This window comes from Leuciscus leuciscus (genome assembly GCF_965113295.1).
Source record: "Leuciscus leuciscus genome assembly, chromosome: 4".
Taxonomy (NCBI): Eukaryota; Metazoa; Chordata; class Actinopteri; order Cypriniformes; family Leuciscidae; genus Leuciscus; species Leuciscus leuciscus.
The window spans coordinates 7,585,268-7,606,879 of NC_138728.1; the positions used below are offsets into that span (position 1 = coordinate 7,585,268).

A 21,612-nucleotide genomic window follows, 5' to 3' on the forward strand; every position below is an offset into this window, starting at 1 on the left:
TATTATATGAAGCACTGCCATGTATGAAAAACTTACATAAGATAATTATTAATAATATTAATAAAAGGTCAGATTGTGTGTATATAGATTGTAGCATTCAATTTCCTATTAGATTATCCTTGTTTTCTTCTCTGCATTCCAGCAATGACCTGAGAAACTAACATCATTGTAAATTTTTATTGTGGAAAGTATTGAATTCAAAATTAAACAATTTTAAAGTTGTGCTAAAGTCTTACCAAAATGTCAGGGTGCATTTCCTTTTGTCTTTTTGACATTTCTTGCTCAAATCATTGTTGTGCTCATCGGACCATTTTCACATTTCCAGGGTTCTCAGACAATGAAGTCTTCATAGTTGGTTTAACGTCTGGTGAACGGAAACTACAACAAAAATAATTAGCAAAGTAGCAAAAGAAAAATTGATTATGTCAGTCAGAAGAGAGAAAGATGTCAAATTTGCCTCAGCCGTTGTGTTAGAAACAGTCACGAAGCAGCGTTAACCAGTTTTCTCTAATTTAATGCCAAGGTAATAAAACAGTATAGTGCTGTAATGTATGCCTACATGTAGCCTACTTTAACATTTTTAAAGTCGACATGAAATGGAATTTGCGATAGTCTTTTCTTCCCTATTGTGACGTATATCCGGCTTCTCTAACAAAAACAACAACAAAAAATGATGGCGGGACTGAACTGATTGGATGGTTGGATCATTGTGGTTTGCTATTGGTGGATCTCATGTGAGTGACAGGTTGTTCCGCCCTCAAGCCAGTAAGCACATCATCACGCCAGTAAGCACATCATTGGCCCTGTCCCAAATGGAACCCTAAATAGACAGTATATAAACTGGACACAGCGACCCCATAGGTTTCAGCAGAGAAAAGTGAAGCAAATTAGAAGCTCTCACTTCCTGATGGCTGAGCGTATTGCGCAGACTCAAACTGAGCTTGACGACGTGGATGTGACGTGAGCAGCCTGTCTGACAGTTGTAAGTCTTCTAGTAGCTGTGCCAAGCGAAATCTGAATCATTCCCTTCCGAATCTTGTAGAGACGGAGAGCGTGAGTAGGAGGTGTCAATGAGCTAGGAGCAGGAGCAACTTTATGACTCTCTATGGGCTTCTCCCTTGACTTTATCAGACTTTATTCCTCCACGTCCCCCCGATTGTTTTTGCATCCCCCCTTTTATACATTGTCGTGTTTCTTTAGAAATAAACAATGGACAAATGGAGTCTTTAAACGCCTTAGATGTAAAGTTATTCGCTGTCAAAGTGACGTCAAAATGAATGGGAGTCAATGGAATGCTAACAGCAAGTGATGGCTTGTTAGCCAATGGCGGCTCCCAGGGGTGGTACGGAATTCGAGCGCTGGATTGACCCCCTGGGTCTTCCTCTGAGTTCGCACTTTCGTGACGTAATGCCGCTTTGACTGTCGGTAAGAAGTCTGCTTTGGAGGCCGCATCAGCGCGGGCTCTGCAAAAGTGCGCATCAAGGGCGCAAATCGACCACATGGGGGCGCTCGCGAGCATCCTTCTGAGATCTAAAAATGACAAATGGGACACACTGCGGGCTCATGGACTTAACGGACACACGCACGCGGCAGCCATTGTAAGTTCACAAGACCGAAAGTGCACATGAAGTGTGCCATTTGGGACAGGGCCATAGAGACGATTTATTTTGTTAAAGCTGTTAATAGAGTAATGTAACTAAACATCGCCATCCTGTGGTGAATTATGTGTATCACACTGATACAACTTATTTTTTAGGGACAAAAATAATAATAAATAAAAATATATATTTTTTATATATTAAAATTATTTTAATAATTTAAAAACTAATTAAAAAAAATATATACTTTTTTTTTATCGATTCAAAATACTATGTACTTACATCAAAAAATAAGTACAATGTACTTATTGTGTTCATGTTGTATTGTAAAACCCTTTTGCTGCTATTGAGGTGTGATACGGGTAAGGTTAGGGACAGGTGTGGTGGATTGGGTAGGTTTAAGGTGTAAGGGAAGGGTCAACTGTGTAATTACAAATGTAATTACATAAATTAATTACAGCTGTAATTACATGCAGGAATATTTAAAATGTAAGTACAATGTAAAAACATGTAGTTACACAATAAGTACATTGTATCAAATTATTAAATGCAATGTAAGTACATGGTACTTAAAGCCACTTAATATAAAGTGGGACCCATTAATCTAAAATATAACTGACTGAAAAAAGGATCATTTTATTAGTAAACAGAAAGGTAACAGAAATTGCAACACAAATAATCAGGGTCTGTCGATCTCCAAAATAGATAGAAAGAGGCAATTAAACTTTATAAGTGAGTCTTGAGAAATAACATTTCAAAGCTGGAAAATGCACTGTGTCTTACATTTCAGAACGTCAGTTGTGCTGAAAAAACAATGTACCAGATGTAAATTTTTCCATTAGCAATTTGCCTAAAAGATGGCTTTTGGTTACAACCAAATGACAACAAATTTATCTCAATCTTTAGATGCCGGAAAGCTGGCTTTTATTATAGACTGTGTGTGGCTGTTAAAACAAAAACAACCAGGACATGATCATAAAGAATATACACAACATAAGGCTGACATCTTTTGCCATTTTAATGACTTCATTAATTGGGTGATATTAATTTGTTTTGAAAAATTGCTGACTAAATTGATTTGGTGCATTTGCCTGTGAGGCACAGTCAACTACATTAGGAACATTAAATTCAACATTTTAAAACATGTAACATGCAAAACATCCAAAAATAATTATATGTATGTATATACAGTATTTGCATTATCCAGCATATCAGTTACATGTTCATGGAACTTTCTTTTTCTGGGAGATGTTCTGGAACACTTTTCCATCTGGCTGAGTTTTCAAAGTCAGTGAGAAAGGTCCGCTTATTTGTAACTTCTTTCCCATCTATGAGAGATGAAGCGAATAATCGTATAATCTACGATTATAACATGAAGTGAATGAAAGGCCATTCAGTCTGAAGTGAGATGAGTTGTTTTGGCTTCTCTATAGTTGATCAGAATATGTATATGTATTACTGAAGAAGTCTCTTGTGCTCACCAAAGCTTATTTGATAAAAAATACAGTAAAAACAGTACTTTTATGAAATATTATTACAATTTAAAAGAATCATTAAAAAAATTATAATATAATTTAATCCTGTGATGGCAAAGCTGAATTTTCAGCATGATCTTCAGTGTCACATGATCCTTCAGAAATCATTCTAATATCCTGATTTGCTGCTTAATTTGACTGTTTTCTGTATTGATCAAATGAATGCAGCCTTGTTAAGCATAAGAGACTTCTTTCAAAAACATAAATCTTTATAAATTATTCCAAACTTTTGAACAGTTGTGTATAAAACGACATCACCCTGACTTGGTCATTCAACGTTCACTGAACAATCCCGTTCTTAAAGCAACGCAAATGGCATGACAACTACAAAACACGTCCAAAATTCAAAGCACTCCATCTATTCTTCTATGCTTTGTTTGTTTTTATGAAAGGCCCAAAGATTAAATTATTTGCCAGTTTTGGAGGCTTGCAGAGAATGACCGATCTCAAAATATCAAAGCAACAACCAGCGAATTGAACTTTAAACCATTAACCAACCCCCTTATAAAGCATGGCACAGTTTTTGAAGGGTGAAAACAACCTAAATATAGAGAGCAGGATGTTGGGTTTCTGTCTGCGTGTTTGTTTTTTAAGAGGCAGGTTTGTTGAGTTATAATGGCAGTGCTGTTTTGGAGGAGGCTGGCTTTGGTCCACACGATGTCAGCTCTCTGCCCCTTGCCATCATCCCTTACAGAGATGCCTTTCTCTTCCTCGCCAACAGAACCCACATGTCCCTCCAAAGGAGGGAACTGAAATCCTTATCACAACGGTACCAGAAACTCAATAAATAAGCTTTAGTATCTTCAGTTATATGTTGTGTTTTTCCAATGTACTATAGTCACCTCTTTTGTTTCTGCTCCAGAGCTGCCCAAGTGCTATTGAGGAGATCTTCACATCTAGACTTCAAGTGATCGGAGGAGTCGGGATTGGCATTGGGGTGATCATGGTGAGTAGATGCTCCTGTGGAGATTGCCGAGTCACACTGATGTCAGATGTTAACCCGTGTCTCTTTGTTTGTCAGATCTTTGGCATGATCTTCAGCATGCTTCTGTGCTGCGCCATCCGACGAACCCGGGACATCGTATGAGCTGTCCTTACTGCAACAGCCTGTTTTCTGCTCTGTATTTATCTGAGAGTGTGTCTGTCTGTGTGTGTGGAAGGGGTGGGGGTATAGGTATGTGTTTGCAAAATCACTCTGATAAACTTCTAACAAAGCCCAGCATTAGTCAAACACTCAAACTGTTACATGTCGTTTATACACTGAATGTAATAATGAATTGCGCTAGAGGCTGCTTTTAATTTCTTTGGTGTCTTGACTAACGTTTATTTGCCTCTTTGAATGTACTTGCAAGCTTCTGATATTCTTTTGTAACGTTTTATGTGGCTTATTTTATGTACCTATATGGGTGTCTGGATAGACAGTATAGTAACACCTAAATTACCAATAAAGTTGATAACTAATTGACTAAATGGTAGTTATTTATTTATTTTAAGGCCCTGTTTACACCTGGTGTTAAGATGCGTTTTGGACGTCACTAAATACAGGTGTCAAACGCTTGTCCACTTTCGACCACTTTCAGAGGTAGTTGAAAAATTATTGCTTTTGAGGTGTGGTCGAATGTATTTGAACAGCCACAAAAGACCGCCAACTCTCCGCCTACTGACCTAATGCGTAAACATTACGGGACGCGCACTAACCAGATGGGTTTTCGGCTGCATCCGAAATGGCATACTCTCTTGAGTAGGTGCTTATTTTGAATAAGTAATTACTTCACAGCCGTTAAAAAAAAAGTATGTTCTACATAGTATGAGTGTGTGTGTGGCGTGAATCTAATCTGGATATACTACGTTCCCCATGTTGTCACTATCATGTGACATACCAGCGTAAGTTATGCCGCTTCACTGCCATTCATTAATCCTCTCTCGTGGCCTCATGGGATAGTAAAGTGTCCATCGTATACACACGTCAGAGTCTCGCCGTAAGAAGTAGGTCATCGGGTACTTTTTGCCTTCTCTTTTATAAGTGCTGTGAATTCGAACATACTACTTTTGTCACATGCTGTTCTTCGCCTATTATATTGTAGGGAGGCATCCGATTTCAGACGCAGCTTTAAACTTATATACGAAAAATGTACCAAGCACAATGTTCTCTCACCATTCCTGATTTCTAACACGCACTCGTGGCTTTCAGAGCAGAAACGAAAGCTGCTGCTCTCCGTAGTTTTTTTCTGTCGTCTCCTTTCGTCTTCATATGTAAATTGCGTTTAGAACCTTCCCCTCGAAGAAATCAGGACAGAAGTGAAGCCAGAGGTTGAAAGTGGACCAAAGAGATGGATTAAAACACCAGGTGTAACCGGGAACATGTCTCCCTCGTCTACTTGTGATCTGATCCACCGAAACGCATCTTAATACCAGGTGTAAACAGAGCCTAAGTGTAGGTGTTAAAACGAGATGGTCCTCACTGCAGAACATGAAATCCACGGGGAGGAGTCGGATCTAGATCCAACTCCTCCCACCTTACATATACCTAAACCTACCCATCTCCACCCCCTGATCCCTAAACCTACCCCTAAACCTACCCATCTCCACCCCTTAATCCCTAAACCCACCCCTAAACCTACCAATCTCCACCCCTTTATCTGGATCCAACTCCGCCCCCCGGATCTCGTGTTCTGCATTGAGGTGCTACTGGTTAAAACACCTTTTTACAGAGTTTCAGAAAACCAGTTTGAAGGAATACACATTTATTGGATTGTAATTTTTATATAATAGGATAAATCATATAATATAATTATATTAAAATATAATTTATTCCTGTGATGCAAAGCTGAATTTTCAGCATCATTACTCCAGTCCTCAGTGTCACATGATCCTTCAGAAATCAGTCTAATATGCTGATTTGTTGCTCAAGAAACATTTTTTCTTTGTCCCCCCCCCCCCCCCCCAGGATTCTTTGATGAATAGAAAGTTCATAAGAACAGCATTTATCTGAAATGGAAAGCTTTTGTAAAAAATAGAAAACGGTCATTTAAAATTGTAAAAATATTTCACAATAGTACCGTTTTTTATGTATTTTGGATCAAATAAATGCAGCCTTGGTGAGCATAAGAGACTTCTTTCAAAAAAAATTAACTTAATTACTAATCTAACAATTTTGAACAGTAATGCATACATATAGAATTAAGGTTTAATTGGCACAAATCCACATGTCATTTTTTGCTTTTTTGTTTTTTGCCCTTTTTTCCTTTCTTCTTGGTGGCCCCAGGCCAGCCAAATCCTCTGAACTCCAAGCAGTCCACTGCATTATGGGAGATGTAGTAGATGTTCTCCATGGCTGCTGGACTCAGAATATCCACACTTGTCTTTGTGGATTTGGCACTGACAGACCTCTTCTTGGAGGAGCGCTTTCCTTTGCTCTTTGTTGCAGGTCTGGCACTCTGAGGTCTTGACTTCTTGGTGCCTGAAGACTATAAAGTTCATATTATGAGATTTGGGGAAAGAATGAAAGAAATCATTTTTAAAATTCCACCAGTTTTTTGTCTTTTGGACTTTTATGAAAATGTAAAACATCGAAGGAAGTGAAACATTTCTTACCATCATTGAGTGCCTTCCTCTCACACAGTAGTCAGACGCTTGAATGCACTCAAAAACAGAAATGCTGTGAACTGCCCCTTGTCAATGCATGTAAGACATTTTTTGAAGTTTTCCTAGATTTTAAACTCATTTAATGTGATTTTGTTATCAGCTACCCAAAGGCATGTCCTACCAGAGAGTTTCCGTTTCTCGCCAATGTGTGCCTCTTATATGAGGTCTTTTGTTGTGAGCTGTTGTTTATCTGGGGTTGTCTTAGTGACGGCTCATAGAGACAGAGCGTATTTAGGCCACGCCCACACCCAGGGGGAAAACAAACCAACGCTGCGTCCGAAATCGCATACTCTCGAGTTGGTACGAATTTGAGTTATTACTTCAGGGCTGCTAAAAAAAAGCATGTTCTATATAGTATCATACACACCAGAATCTCGCTGGAAGTATAAGGTCATCAGGTACTTTTTTTGCCTACCATTTTATCAGTAATGTGAATTTGGACATGCTGCTTTTTGTCACATACTGTTTTTCGTCTACTATATAGTAAGGAAGTATGCGATTTCGGACGCGGCTCAACTGTCTCCATTGACTTTGCATTGCGAGAGGCTGCCTCCTTGTCATTTCTTGCTTCTAACAAAAGACAGAAAAATGCCTAAAAACTGCTGTGTGACAAGGTGTACAGCAAAGAAGCTAAAAAAAAACCAGAAATAAGTTTTTATTAGCTCTCGACACCAAAAAACGAGTGTTTAGGACATAAAAGTGGATACAGGCAGTTGAGACAGAGCGTCACGTGTCTCATTACTCTGAGAACTAACGTACGTCCGCTGGAGGAGACCGTAATCGTATGGAATTAATTTTGATCCAATAATAATGAACGTAACTTTTCAAGAAACTAATGAAAATATAAATTGAAACTGAATAAAATATCTTTGAAACTGAAAAAGAATAAATCGCAGGCAAATTTTTTTACTTCGTTTTTAATACACTAGAGTTTTCGTTTGCTGTTCTGACACATTTCTCTCGTGGGGGCGGGGCTAGTAGCAGTGTGCTCTTATTGGCTACTGAGTTTTTGATTGACAGCTTCTTCACCTGGAAGTGAAGACGTCAGCTGTGTTTATGTGTGGATGTGAGCATCTGTAAGCGCAGCTTTCTATTTCATTTTAATGATATTAAGTTTATATCTGTATATTTTTGCTGCTACACTATATTGTTGCGATGATTTCTTATAGAAGGAATAGTACAGACGAATGATATCATTATCATTAGCCATCGTCGCTATAAGGTTACTGGATAGCCTACTCGTGGTAAGTCAGATTTATTTATTTTTAATCAATACTATAGCCTACTAATACTATTTATAATACAGTACTGGCTTTTTTCAGGTGAGAGCCCATAACATTATACAGCTGTGTTGTCTTGATTTAACTTAGCCCAATCATTACATGACTTGTTTATCTACATTCGGTTACAGTCTTCGATTATATCATATTTCCCCCCAGCCACCCCAAACAACATTGTGCTAGAGTACTGTACAGTATCATTCTGTACTGTAGCCTACAGTACAAAAGGTACTGTATCAGTCAATGACCGATGCCATTGGACCAGAGCGCTGTCAAACACTGCCTGATTCAACTTTGGCAATGTAAAGCCTTTTTTTTTTACCATGCCAATAAAGCTATTTAAACCTGAATTTCTCAATTGCTGATTAATTTGCGATGCAGAGTTTTTGAAAGAGGAGAGAAACGACTTGACCACAGAATACGTCTCTGTTCATAATAATAAACACTCAATTATTTTGAAGTATCTTGAAAATTATTTAATTACTTTTGTGTGATAAAGATGACTGATAGATAAAGCTATTATATGTAGATAGTATGAGTAAATGCTTTTTCTGTGTCCATATTTGACTAATAATAATGCCAAAAATTGCACTTCAAATGAACATTTCTGAGAATTTTTTTTAATCTTTAATAGTCTTTATATATATATAATAAATATATGTCCAAATTAAAACCTTAATACATGCAAGTAATTATGACTGAAAACATCCAGCAACTGGGGAATACACAGCCATGGATATATGTTTATAGGGGTATACAGCCATCTACTGGTTACACAACAGTATTACATATGATAAATGCTTCGTGACTCCCGAGGTAAATATTTAAGCTAGTACTGTAAAATCCCTTAAAACATTTATATAATTTGTTTGGAAAAAATATTGTAAATCTGCAACTTGTTACTGTATGTGGGGGTTCAAAGTAGTTTGTATTGTTAGATTATAATTCATTTCCTCTCTCATTTTCCAGGAGTGGAGCAACTTTTCCATAAACAAAATTCTGATGCTGACACAGAGGATGGAGTGATAGTACCAGAGATGTCCCTATCAGACAATAATCTTACTTTGTTCAGACACATCACCTTTGAATGACTGGGATCTTGATCTTCAGACACCTTGCACTTTATTCTTATTAGTCTATGCTGATCTTGGATTAGCATACCAACAGCATATGAATGTTAAGGGCATAGTTCACCCAAAAATACAATTCTCACTTATTTTACTCACCCTCATGCTGTCCCAGATGCATTTTACTTTCTTTCTACAGATAAACACGAATTAAGATTGTAAGGAAAGTAATCCATCTCTGCGAGTCCTAAAGACGCTTTAAAAACCACACACAGTGAGCGTGACGGTAATCCATGCGACCTCAGTGAATGAATCAATGCCTTCTGAAGTCAAACAATAGGCTAGATAAAAGAAATACTAATAATGTAAACTGTTTTAACTATTAAAAATCACTTCCGACCAACTGTCTTGCGTACATGGGTTACAATCCACTTGTATTATGGACTCACAGAGATGGATTATTTCCTTAAAAATCTTTGTCTATGTTTATGTGAAGAAGAAAGTCATATACATCTGGGATGGCATGAAGGAGTAAATGATGAGAGAATTCAAATTTTTTGGGTGGACTATCCTTGTACTGCTTGTATCCAGTCACTGCTTTGTTACTTGAACTGCAACAGGAACTGCTCAAAGAATCATTGCAACATTTAAAATGTATATGAATTTTTAAAATGTATTCTGTATTTGTAATTTTTCATTTTGTATAGTAATGTATATGAGAATACTGTACATGTAGGCCTATATTATGCAGTTAATGTTTTGTGAATTCTGGTCTTTCCTGTCACAACATAATTGCATCCAAGACCTTCACTTCGATACTTGTGTATATGCTTTAGTGACAATAAAGAATGTAAATTTAATTGAATTCATATTTTCAATTACATTAATTTAACTGGTTGTATCAGTCACAATTGAAATGGTTGATGATTGTTAAAATATATTTACAATTTTAAATCTTAGAAGGTAGTATTAATTAAATGAAATAACTAAATACAATTATCAGTTAAAAAAAATGGCAACAAGAACATTCTTTGTGTGACATATGTAATGAAATGCCCTCTGAGGTTTGTATCATCTGACAGCAGGCCACGATTGTAATTTTCATATTGTTTAAATTCCTCTTATTTAAGTGATAATTAATTTTGATGGTGTAAATGTATATCATGCTAACAATGAGTAGTGTGATGGCCATGGTTGCCAACCTTGATTAACATTACCTGAAGTGAAACTTTCTTGACGGCTGAATATATCACACATGTTTGCTAGTATTCTCTTTAAATTGTAACAGCTCAACCTAATCAGAGCCTAACATGCAAAAGAATCATCAGGAATAAACAAATATTCTCCGAAAACATTGGACACTATACAATATTTTAAGTATTATATACAGTACTTTAATGTAATATTACACCTGAATAGACTGAATAGATCTCTTGTGCTCCTAAAAGCTTCTGTCGACAAAGTAGTAGCAGCAGGTAAATACAGATAAAATAAAAAAACAAACCTAACTTAATATCATTAAAATGAAATAGAAAGCTGCGCTTACAGAAGCTCAAATCCACACATAAACACACCACTGACGTCTTCACTTCCAGGTGAAGAAGCTGTCAATAAAAACCTCAGTAGCCAATAAGAGCACACTGCTACTAGCCCCGCCCCCACGAGAGAAATGTGTCAGAACAGCAAACGAAAACTCTGGGAGCGTAAACGAAAACTTCAGAAGCGTAAATGAAAACTCTGGAAGCGCATTTGTAAGTTCAGATCAGCGAACGAAATATGAGAAATAGTTAGCAAAACATGCAGTGTATTAAAAATGAAGTCAAAAAATTTGCCTGCGATTTATTCTTTTTCAGTTTCAAAGATATTTTATTCAGTTTCAATTGATATTTTAATTAGTTTCTTGAAAAGCTACGTTCATTATTATCGGAACAAAATTAATTCCATAGTAGGCCTACTCATCCACAACTGGCTTTTCAGGTCTGCCTGGGATCTTTTTTTGCTTAATTACACAGTCTTACAGACTTATACAGTCTTAAGACTTATCTTACACACACACACACACACACACACACACACACACACACACACACACACACACACACACACACACACACACACACACACACACACACACACACACACACACACACACACACACACACACACACACACACCGATATGTATAATAATCTTAAATGAATGATTTGCCTAGTCCATCCTGACCATGCGCTGAGAAAAGAGACGGGTACCACGTGACGTGAAAAGAAGTACATGTGCGTCTTCATTGAAGTCTAATTAGATTTCAAAATGGGATAGAATCAAACCACACGGCTCAAGAGGAACAACAACAGCTATAACAATCGGAGAAGATATAAAGGTACAATATACTTGTATAGCTGGGCCTTGTCATCACCCTTTTACGAAAATGAACCATGGTTTTACTAGTAAAAGTGTAGTAACCATGGATTTAGGCGGTTACCGTTTGTAGTAGGCTATAACCACATTATTGTAAAACACAAATACCATGGTAAACTATTGTTAGTGTAGTAAAACCATGCTTAATTTGTGCTACAGTTTAACAATAATAACCATCTTTTAGCTAGTTGTAGTAAAACCATGGTTAATTTTATAGCAGCGATTTCATCAAAACGGACTCCAGATCACAACTGATTATGTCATGCAAACGTGTCAAACGTTAACACCCAGGCAGTACATTTATTATCTGCCGATCTGTTTCAATACATAAAGTGGTTTAGCGTATTAAGGCATCTCTTCTTACACAGTAAGCATTTTTTTAGCTAAACTTGTGAGTCTCACTCTTAAGGGAGTGGCTCTGATGTAATTCACACATTTCACCACAGGAGGGCGTTCAGTTGCTTTGGTGTTGTATTACAGATGTCCATTTCTGCTCAACAAACGACGTGATTTGGCAAATGTAATCAACATCTGAAAAATCACAGGGTAATCCACAGTTTATTAAATTATTGTTTTTTAAATCAATTCAAATTAATATAATAAAAGCTTTTCCTCTGGCTCCAGTTATAGCTGCAAAAAAAATTATATTAAATAAATGAAAAACAATTTAATGTAAGGCAATTTCCCCCCCTCTGGCTTTAGTTATTGGTGAAACAAGTTGCAGCAAAGTAATTCACGCAATTAATTCTGGAACGATGTAAAAAAAAAAAAAAAAAAAAAAAAAAAAGGTTTTCCTGTGATTCTATAACTCTGGCCAATGTAATTCACTCAATTCACCACAGGAGGGCGTTGATCAGCTGATTTACACTAATCAGTATATAATATATATCTAGCAAATATAAATTAACAGACGTAATCAACATCTGCCAAATCACGTGTCAACAATGGTTGAGGCACGAATGAAATAAAGGCTGGATCTAATTGCAAGCAGTTGATTTTTGATGAAAACATGCTCAAAATAACACCTCAGATTCTCAAAATACAAACACACGGCAAACAAAACAACCATTAAATAAGTTCTGACAAAGAACACTACAAACACAGGGCTATATATACAAAAGATAATCAAAGGGAGGAAACAAGAAATAGGTGTGGTAACTTAATCAAACAATAAACAACAATAGCAATAAATGCGAACACAGGAAACATTGCAAAATCAACTAACAATATAACACAAGCAAAACTCAAACTCAGACCAAAAGTGACATTAGGGGTAATCAAACAAGTCATTAAATAATATTAAATCAATTTAAAAATTATAAAATTTACCTTTGAAAAAACAACATTGATGTAATTCACACAATTCACCGCTGGAGGGCGTTACTCAGTTGATTTCTGACGATTATTTTTTTAAACATTTATCACAGATTTAAGAATATATTTCTAACCATGTGGCGAATTGGCAGATTAAACAAACATCTGGCACTGGCAAATCACATGGTAATCAACCGTTTATTACATAATATTTAATCAATGCAAAATAATAAAGTCTTTACCAAATGGTAATTCACTCAGTTCACCACAGGAGGGCGTTGATTTGTTGATCTTCTAACCAAAGTCACTGTAAGACTGTATAATGGCCTAAAGTCTTTGCTCTAACTCAAATATAACTAGATCAAGCAATATAAATTGTCAGGACGCAATCAGCATCTGCTAAATAACATGGAAATCAACTATTTATAAAATAATATTGATTCAATTAAAAATTATATAATTTTCCTCTGATTCGAGTTTTAGCCAAACTTCTTCAATGTAATTCGCCTAGTTGGATAGGATCCTTTGATTTGTATGTTTTTATATATGTATTTTATCAAACATTAAATTGAACAACAAACAGAAATATAAACTATTATGTGGTTCTACATGAATTTACAGTCTGATTTAATGCTACCCTTGTGGAGAATAATGTTCCATTGTACTAGGTGTGACTGATTCGTTGAGCATGAATCTCTTGAATGTGCTGTTGCGTATCATTAAAAACGTTTGTACTGCCAGTTCACCACATGGTTGCGACTCGTTGTTTCAAATCTTTAAAAGTGTGAGGATTTTTTTTTTTTTGTGCTTTTTCTTTATGCCATCAAATGAATTCCTCACGGAGAAAATCAAAACTGACCATCAGCTCATGACAAAAGTCAGAAAACTGTGAAGATGGTTCATCATGAATGAATCAAAGCCTTAAAGTTAATCAAACATCACGAGTCTCAGAGCAGATGAGAAGAGCTTCAGTCGAGAGTTCCTGAGACTCTGAGGGTTTTGAGGATGTTCAGTCCAGCATCATATTGTGAGAAGATCAGAGTCTCAGGCACATGCAGCTTTTTTTGTTTTGAGTGTCGCCCTCAAGTGGAGAATCCAGGTTGAAAGCTTGTGAACTTTAAAATGAATAATGAAGTCAACACTCCAAAAAAAAAAAAAAAAATGCAATTGTAGGTTCCCCAGTGGCTCAGTGGTCTGAGCGTTGTTTCTTGGTCTGGAGAAGCCAAGTTCAAATCTCACTCTTGGAGTGGAAGAATGCTTAAGTTTCATTGGTTTTCGATGAATAAAAAAAGACAAGAGTCCAAAAAAAGAGAAGCCAGTGGCTCAGTGGTATGAGCATGTCCTCCTTGGTGGGAGGATCCCGGTTCGAAACCGGCCTGGTCACGGAAGCGTGGTTGCGGAACGAGCGGTCACCTGATCATGAGGAGTGATCGGATCGTGACAGGTGAGCCGAGAGAAGGTCGGAAACGAAGGGGGAGGTAATATCCAGACGTCTCCCCCTGGGGTCTTCTGAGATGATAACCAGCAGTGGTTATATGTCATGTCTAGATGTTTACTTATTAAAAAATATCCTAACTGGAGACTAAGTCATCAGTTTTTCTGCCATCTCTCCTCAATAACCCGCCGCTTCACCATGGTCTCAGATGCCCTCCACTTTGATCGCAGCTGACAGTCCTCCCACAGCTCATGTTCAGGAGGGCATCACACAACCATGCTTCTGTGACCAGGCCGGTTTCAAACCGGGAATCTCCTGACAAGGAGGACATGCTCATACCACTGAGCCACTGGCACTTCCACACTTGCTCTTCTTTTTTTTTGACTCTTGTCTTTTTTTATTCATCAAAAACCAATGAAATTAAAGCATTCTTCCACTCCAAGACCAAGATTAGAACCTGGATTCTCCAGACCAAGAACCAACACTCAGACCACTGAACCACTGGGGAATCTGCAAATGTTTTTTGTTTTTTTTTGGAGTGTTGACTTCATTATTCATTTTAAAGTTCACCAGCATTCAACCTGGATTCTCCACTTGAGGCCGACACTCAAACCTCTGACACTTAAAAAAAAAAGCTGCATGTGCCTGAGACTCTGATCTTCTCACAATATGATGCTGGACTGAAACATCCTCAAAACCCTCAGAGAGTCTCAGGAACTCTCGACTGAAGCTCTTCTCATCTGCTCTGAGACTCGTGATGTTTGATGAACTTTAAGGCTTTGGTTCATTCATGATGAATCATCTTCACAGTTTTCTGACTCTTGTCATGAGCTGATGGTCAGTTTTGGTTTTCGCCATGAGGATTTAATTGGATGGTAGAAAGCAACAAAAACAAAATTCACACTTTTAGAGATTTGAATCAGCAAGTTGCAACCAAACACCCTCCTGTGGTGAATTGGCAGTACAATAATTTTTTAATGATTCACAACAGTAGCCTAGAAATCTAGACGCACCCTAGCGGCAGAACATTTTATTTTGCAGCCAGGGTTGTCTAGCAGCTGGAAAATCCAAACTCCAATCAGGCCAATCACATCATGTATAGAGTTGGTGGGTGGGTTTAAAATAATGCAATTCAATCTATTTCATAAAAATGAAATTCAACTCAGATTTCCACCAACTCAATACAATCAAACACCATCCTGTGATGATTTGACAGTGCAAACATTCATAATGTTGCACATATATAAATTCTATAAATAAACAGTAGCATCAAAGTCAGATATAATTCAGAGGAACATTATTCTCGACCAGGGTAACACTAAATCAGACATAATTATATTCAGAACCACATAATTAACATTAAATTGAACAACAAACAGAAATATAAACTATTATGTGGTTCTACATTTATTTACAGTCTGACTTAGTGTTACCCTTGTGGAGAATAATGATCCACTGTACTAGGTGTGACTGATTCGTTGAACATGAGTCTCTTGAATGTGCTGTTGCGTATCATTAAAAACTTTTGTACTGCTAGTTCACCACAGGAGGGCGTTTGATTGCAACTCGTTGTTTCAAATCTTTAAAAGTGTGAGGATAGTTTTTCTTTTTCTTTTCTTTTTTTTTCTTTATGCCATCAAATGAATTCCTCATGGAGAAAATCAAAACTGACCATCAGCTCATGACAAGAGTCAGAAAACTGTGAAGATGATTCATCATGAATGAATCAAAGCCTTAAAGTTCATCAAACATCACGAGTCTCAGAGCAGATGAGAAGAGCTTCAGTTGAGAGTTCCTGAGACTCTGAGGGTTTTGAGGATGTTCAGTCCAACATCATATTGTGAGAAGATCAGAGTCTCAGGCACATGCAGCTTTTTTTTTTTTTTTTTTTTTTGGAGTGTCGCCCTCAAGTGGAGAATCCAGGTTGAAAGTTTGTGAACTTTAAAATGAGTAATGAAGTCAACACTCCCCCCCAAAAAAAGAGGCAATTGCAGGTTCCCCAGTGGCTCAGTGGTCTGAGCATTGTTTCTTGGTCTTGGAAGCCAGGTTCAAATCTCACTCTTGGAGTGGAAGAATGCTTTAGTTTCATTGGTTTTCGATGAATAAAAAAAGACAAGAGTCCAAAAAAAAGAAGAGCAAGTGTGGAAGTGCCAGTGGCTCAGTGGTATGAGCATGTCCTCCTTGGTGGGAGGATCCCGGTTCGAAACCGGCCTGGTCACGGAAGCGTGGTTGCGGAACGAGCGGTCACCTGATCATGAGGAGTGATCGGATCGTGACAGGTGAGCCGAGAGAAGGTCGGAAACGAAGGGGGAGGTAATATCCAGACGTCTCCAGACTTAAATATCCAGACCAAGAACGAACACTCAAACCACTGAGCCACTGGGGAATCTGCAAACAGATTATTTTTTTGGGAGTGTTGACTTTATTATTCATTTTAAAGTTCACAAGCATTCAACCTGGATTCTCCACTTGAGGCCAACACTCAAACCTCTGACACTTCACTCAGTGAAATTCCTTTCACCACCATGTCCCTTTAGAGGCTCCGCACTTTTTGAATATAAGCTGATTCAAGAGTCACTCACATGAGACAAACCATAGAGACTTTGAGACGATTTATTTTGTTAAAGCTGTTAATAGAGTAATGTAACTAAACATCGCCATCCTGTGGTGAATTATGTGTATCACACTGATGCAACTTATTTTTAGGGACAAAAAAAAAAGACTTGTATTTTGTATCAATTCAAAATCGTGTCTCTGCAGTTAGAACAGGACATTATGTTAGAATAATCTAAAATATAACTGACTGAAAAAAAGGAGCATTACATTTTATTAGTAAACAGAAAGGTAACAGAAATTGCAACACAAATAATCAGGGTCTGTCGATCTCCAAGTCTTGAGAAATAACATTTCAAAGCTGGAGTCTTAGTTTTGGTAGAGAACATTTCAGAACGTCAGTTGTGCTGAAAAAAGAATGTACCAGATGTAAATTTTTCCATTAGCAATTTGCCTAAAAGATGGCTTTTGGTTACAACCAAATGACAACAAATTTATCTCAATCTTTAGATGCTGGAAAGCTGGCTTTTATTATAGACTGTGTGCGGCTGTTAAAACAAAAACAACCAGGACATGATTATAAAGAATATACACAACATATACACAACATCTTTTGCCATTTTAATGACTTCATTAATTGGGTGATATTAATTTGTTTTGCAAAATTGCTGACTATATTGATTGGCTGCGTTTGCCTGTGAGGCACAGTCAACTACATTAGGAACATTAAAGTCAACATTTTAAAACCTGTAACATGCAAAACATCCAAAAATAATTATATGTATGTATATATTTGCATTATCCAGCATGTCAGTTACATGTTCTTGGAACTTTCTTTTTCTGGGAGATGTTCTGGAACACTTTTCCATCTGGCTGAGTTTTCAAAGTCAGTGAGAAAGGTCCGCTTATTTGTAACTTCTTTCCCATCTATGGGAGAACAATAGTAACATGAGCAGTCAGTAGATGACAGCAGAAAGTAGTGTAATATGCAGCTCATTGTTACTCCACTGCTCTTACCTCCTCCAAGAGTTTACTCATGGTTCCACGATCATTTGGGTTGAATTTGGAGTCAGTTTTCACCTCAATCCTCAACAGCACTTTCATACGTGAGTGTGAGTCCTGGCCAGGGTCTCCGTATGTGGTAGTGAACTCTAAAGAGCAGTATAAAAGATGCAAAGTTAGGTTAGAATTATTTTTTTAATAAATCAAATCAGTCCAATTATGGATTATATATATTCTTGTACTAGGAAAATGTATTATATAAAATAACATTACTTTAGTTTTCAGACCATTTCTTCCAGAATGAATATATAAATACACATTATAAAAGGGCAATTTTTTTTTTTTAAATCAGATGAGAATTTATTTACTGATGTAGAATTTATTTATATAAAATCTGTTTAATCTGTTTTAATTATTCTTATTTCTTTTAATTATTTTAATTTATTCTATGTAAAGCACTTTGAATTTCTCAAACTCGGTCCTGGAGGGCCACTGTCCTGCACAGTTTAGCTCCATCCCTTATCAAACACACCTAGCTGTGAGTTTCTAGTTATCCTGAAGACATTGATTAGCTTGCTCAGGTGTGTTTGATCAGGGTTGGAGCTAAACTGTGCAGGACAGTGGCCCTCCAGGACCGAGTTTGAGAAACCCTGATCTAAACAATCAGATTGTTGTTAAACAACAGTACAATTTGTTCCTCACAGCCTTGTTTTCATTCCTACCAAAAACTGAATATGGTGCTATCCTGACATAGGTCTATTGAAAAAACTTCTCAAAAGAATGATTGACAGCAAAATAACTGCACAGAGGCTTGGAATGGCATGAGGGTGAGCAAACAATGCAAGTGGTGCTCACTGCAGAGCCATATGGGTCAAATACATTTTGACTAGCTAGCCCAGCTCTGTGTAACTAAGAGGTGGAGCTTAAGTTAATTAGGTTTAGGGATAGGGCCATTGGCTCTGCATTGACAACCCCTCAAATAATGACAATGTAAATTTTGAGTGAACTGTTCCTTTAACTGGAATTGGCGGTTTGCAACTCACGACTGCAGATGACTCCAGCGTGCTCTGAAAATCCACAGTCACGTGTTCCCCATCCCTGAAATGCACAGGTGCTCAGTGCTACCTCTTCCCCAGTACAGTTTACATTGTCCATCCATATTTGTCCTGATGTGGCTCCAAAAAAAGAACCATTGGTTAATTCTTTAATGTCCCCACAGCCCATCTCTCTACACACCACTGCAGCATCGGCTGCATCCCAGTCATCATCACACACTGTTCCCCATGTTCCATTATGGAACACCTCCACTCTTCCGGAACAAGTGTCAATGCCGTTAACCAACCTCACAAGGGCTGATGCAAAAGAAAACAAAACTAATGAACTAATGTCAAGCAATTACAATCATATTGACTGTTGTTAATTACAGACACTGAAATAAATACAATACAAAACGCAGTTAATTTGAGTAGTTCACTTACACTGACAGGTGACTCCAGCATCTTCTGAATGATAACAGTTATGCATTCCCCACTGCTGAAATCCACATTTGCTCAATGCATGCTCAGTTTCAGAGCAGTTTACATCATCCATCCATATTTCTCCTAAACCTTCTCCAAAATAAGCTTTACTCTTTGCCTCTATCACATCCCCACAGCCCACTTCTCTACACACCACTGCAGCATCTGACAGACCCCAGTAATCATCACACACTGTTCCCCATGTTCCATTATAGAGAACCTCCACTCGTCCAGAACAGGAGTTGACACCATTCACCAGCCTAGTTCTTACTGAGGAGACACATTAAAATAAAAAAAATAAAAAAAGTGCGATAATATTGAGCATGATTAGATATGCAATTAAACATATTGTAAAAGGTTTTTTACTCACGCTGACAGATGACTCCAGCATAAAGGTCTTGTAGGCATGCGCTTTGCCCCCAATTGTCCAGTGAACTCACTGCGCATTCTGTCAGTGAGGATTCAATCCCAACACATTTCGCCTCATCTATCCACACTTGTCCTGAGCTCGGCCCAAAATATGCCGCTATCTTCACCTCTTTAGCCTCCCCACAGCCCAATTCTCTACACACCACATTTGCGTCTAACAAATCCCAGCCTTTGTAACACACCATTCCCCATATTCCAGAACGGAGAACCTGCACTCTCCCAGAACAGGAGCTGCTGCCATCAACTAGTCTGACTGAAGCAGCCTTGCTTAACGTGGAATTTCCTAGAAGTGCTTGTCATGAGAGAAAAAGCATTGAGAATCACAAATACCGGTATGTTATGCAGTATGTAGGGCAAAAACTAAAAAGGTAGTTTATATGTGTTTGAGCTCTTACCTTGAAGTAAAATGATCCATATGGTGCACAGCACTGCTGCTGAAAAGAAACTAAGAAAAATTGTAACACTAAAAGATATATCAGAGTAACTGAGAACAATGAATGACTTCATTGGATTTGCACTGATTAATGTAAAAGGTAGTTTCTTATACTTCCTATGACTAAATATAAAGCCAAATGAATTGAACCATTTTTGACAGATAAGTGGCCCAGTTGAACTGATTTTTTTATATTTTTGATCAAAAAGCATAAAAAGCATGTTAAGCTGACAGATCAGTATTACCATTCTCTAGTTCTATTGTCTAAATGAAAATTATTTGTATTACAACTGGACATATATTTTATAGAGAATCGTACCTGAGCTGAGAATCAATTACACTTTGAGATAGGACAAATAAATAAACATTAACATTTATTATTTTAGCACAGAAATAGAAGCAGCAGAATAAAGTCAGAAAGTTCAAAATATGACTAAGGGTTTAAACCTTTTGAAGTGTCCCATGTATGCTTCTGTATTCTTCCTCCCTCTGAAAGATAAGTTTGTATTGTTGGCGATTTATAGTGTTTTTATCTATAGGTACAACCTCCAGCCCATGTCTCCTCCCTTCAGACGACCCAGACAATCACTCCTTTTTAGTGTATTATTTTACATAGGCTATATTTGTAAATTACAGCATATACTCAACAGTTAAAGTAGTTAGTAATTTGCACTTGAGGAAGCAGTGGCCTAAGGATGCAAACAGGTTAGGCATAAAATAAACTATGAGGTATTGATCACAATAGTTGCAATCACTCTGTCTCTCAGATATTATCACTTTCAACTTGTTCTCCCTCTCATAATGCTGGGTTTTTCTTCATTCTTTGGGACTGTCTGCATTGTTTGGTGTTCGCAGAAATTGTAATTCTGTTCAAACTTATGCTCTTGCAAACAACACTTGCTTGGCACTACACAAAAGGCTGTTCATTGTTTGCATTTTGTTTGGTTGTTTAAATGAGTTGTTCCTCCCTAATTACTCTGTAAGGCCCCATTAACAAGATGCAAACTGTGAAGCTTTTGAATATTTACCTTTTAGATATAATCCTGCATTCTTTAGGACTGTCTGTCAAGCTCCAAAATAGACAACAAAGAAGCATCATAATAAGACGTGCGTGCTTTATTACATGTCATCTGAAGCCATGTTTCAAATAAAAGTCTAGTTTCTGTAATTGTGCATGTTGCACCCTGTTGTTGTTTTTGAATAGTAATAGGTTGCTTTTCCTGCTAAATGCATGCACAGGTTTGTCTCAGTTCATTACCCATTGCAAATGGTTAACAAAACTACTAAGGCCATTTTACGACTGCCAGGAAATTGCATATCAAGATTTTACCTTCAGTTTTGAAAGTCTGGACAGCAACAAACACATGAAATTGTTTTTTTCAAATCTGA

The 21,612-nt window shown here is 37.3% G+C and overlaps 1 protein-coding gene and 3 long non-coding RNA genes across 8 annotated transcripts in view; 2 read left to right on the plus strand and 2 right to left on the minus strand.

Annotated features, from left to right (window-relative positions):
* LOC309497775 overlaps positions 1–4,603 on the plus strand; it is a 37,902-nt gene extending 33,299 nt beyond the window's left edge. Inside the window, exons 3-5 of one of the 2 annotated variants that reach the window (XR_014205696.1) lie at positions 3,855–3,902; positions 3,996–4,079; positions 4,155–4,603. This is a non-coding gene — a long non-coding RNA (uncharacterized lncRNA). Of the gene's footprint in view, positions 1–3,839; positions 3,903–3,995; positions 4,080–4,154 lie in introns of those variants that run through there. The other variant, XR_014205697.1, reaches the window with a different exon arrangement.
* LOC309497753 (scavenger receptor cysteine-rich domain-containing group B protein) overlaps positions 1–20,704 on the minus strand; it is a 37,532-nt gene extending 16,828 nt beyond the window's left edge. The window contains exons 1-6 of one of the 4 annotated variants that reach the window (XM_082168059.1): positions 20,671–20,704; positions 19,732–20,235; positions 19,323–19,631; positions 18,888–19,196; positions 17,860–17,993; positions 16,660–17,769 (exon numbers count right to left, since the gene is read on the minus strand). In XM_082168059.1, the coding sequence (XP_082024185.1) occupies positions 17,653–17,769; positions 17,860–17,993; positions 18,888–19,196; positions 19,323–19,631; positions 19,732–19,975 (1,113 nt within the window). In that variant the 5' untranslated portion in view covers positions 19,976–20,235; positions 20,671–20,704 and the 3' untranslated portion in view covers positions 16,660–17,652. Of the gene's footprint in view, positions 1–16,659; positions 17,770–17,859; positions 17,994–18,887; positions 19,197–19,322; positions 19,632–19,731; positions 20,525–20,670 lie in introns of those variants that run through there. The other 3 variants (XM_082168061.1, XM_082168058.1, XM_082168060.1) reach the window with 3 other exon arrangements.
* On the minus strand, positions 4,284–5,833 carry LOC309497781. The gene is made up of 2 exons (XR_014205705.1): positions 5,709–5,833; positions 4,284–5,666 (listed from the first exon to the last, which is right to left on the minus strand). It is a non-coding gene; the product is annotated as an uncharacterized lncRNA (long non-coding RNA).
* Positions 7,861–9,990, plus strand: LOC309497778. The gene is made up of 2 exons (XR_014205703.1): positions 7,861–8,022; positions 9,028–9,990. It is a non-coding gene; the product is annotated as an uncharacterized lncRNA (long non-coding RNA).
* Positions 20,705–21,612: the final 908 nt, after the last annotated feature.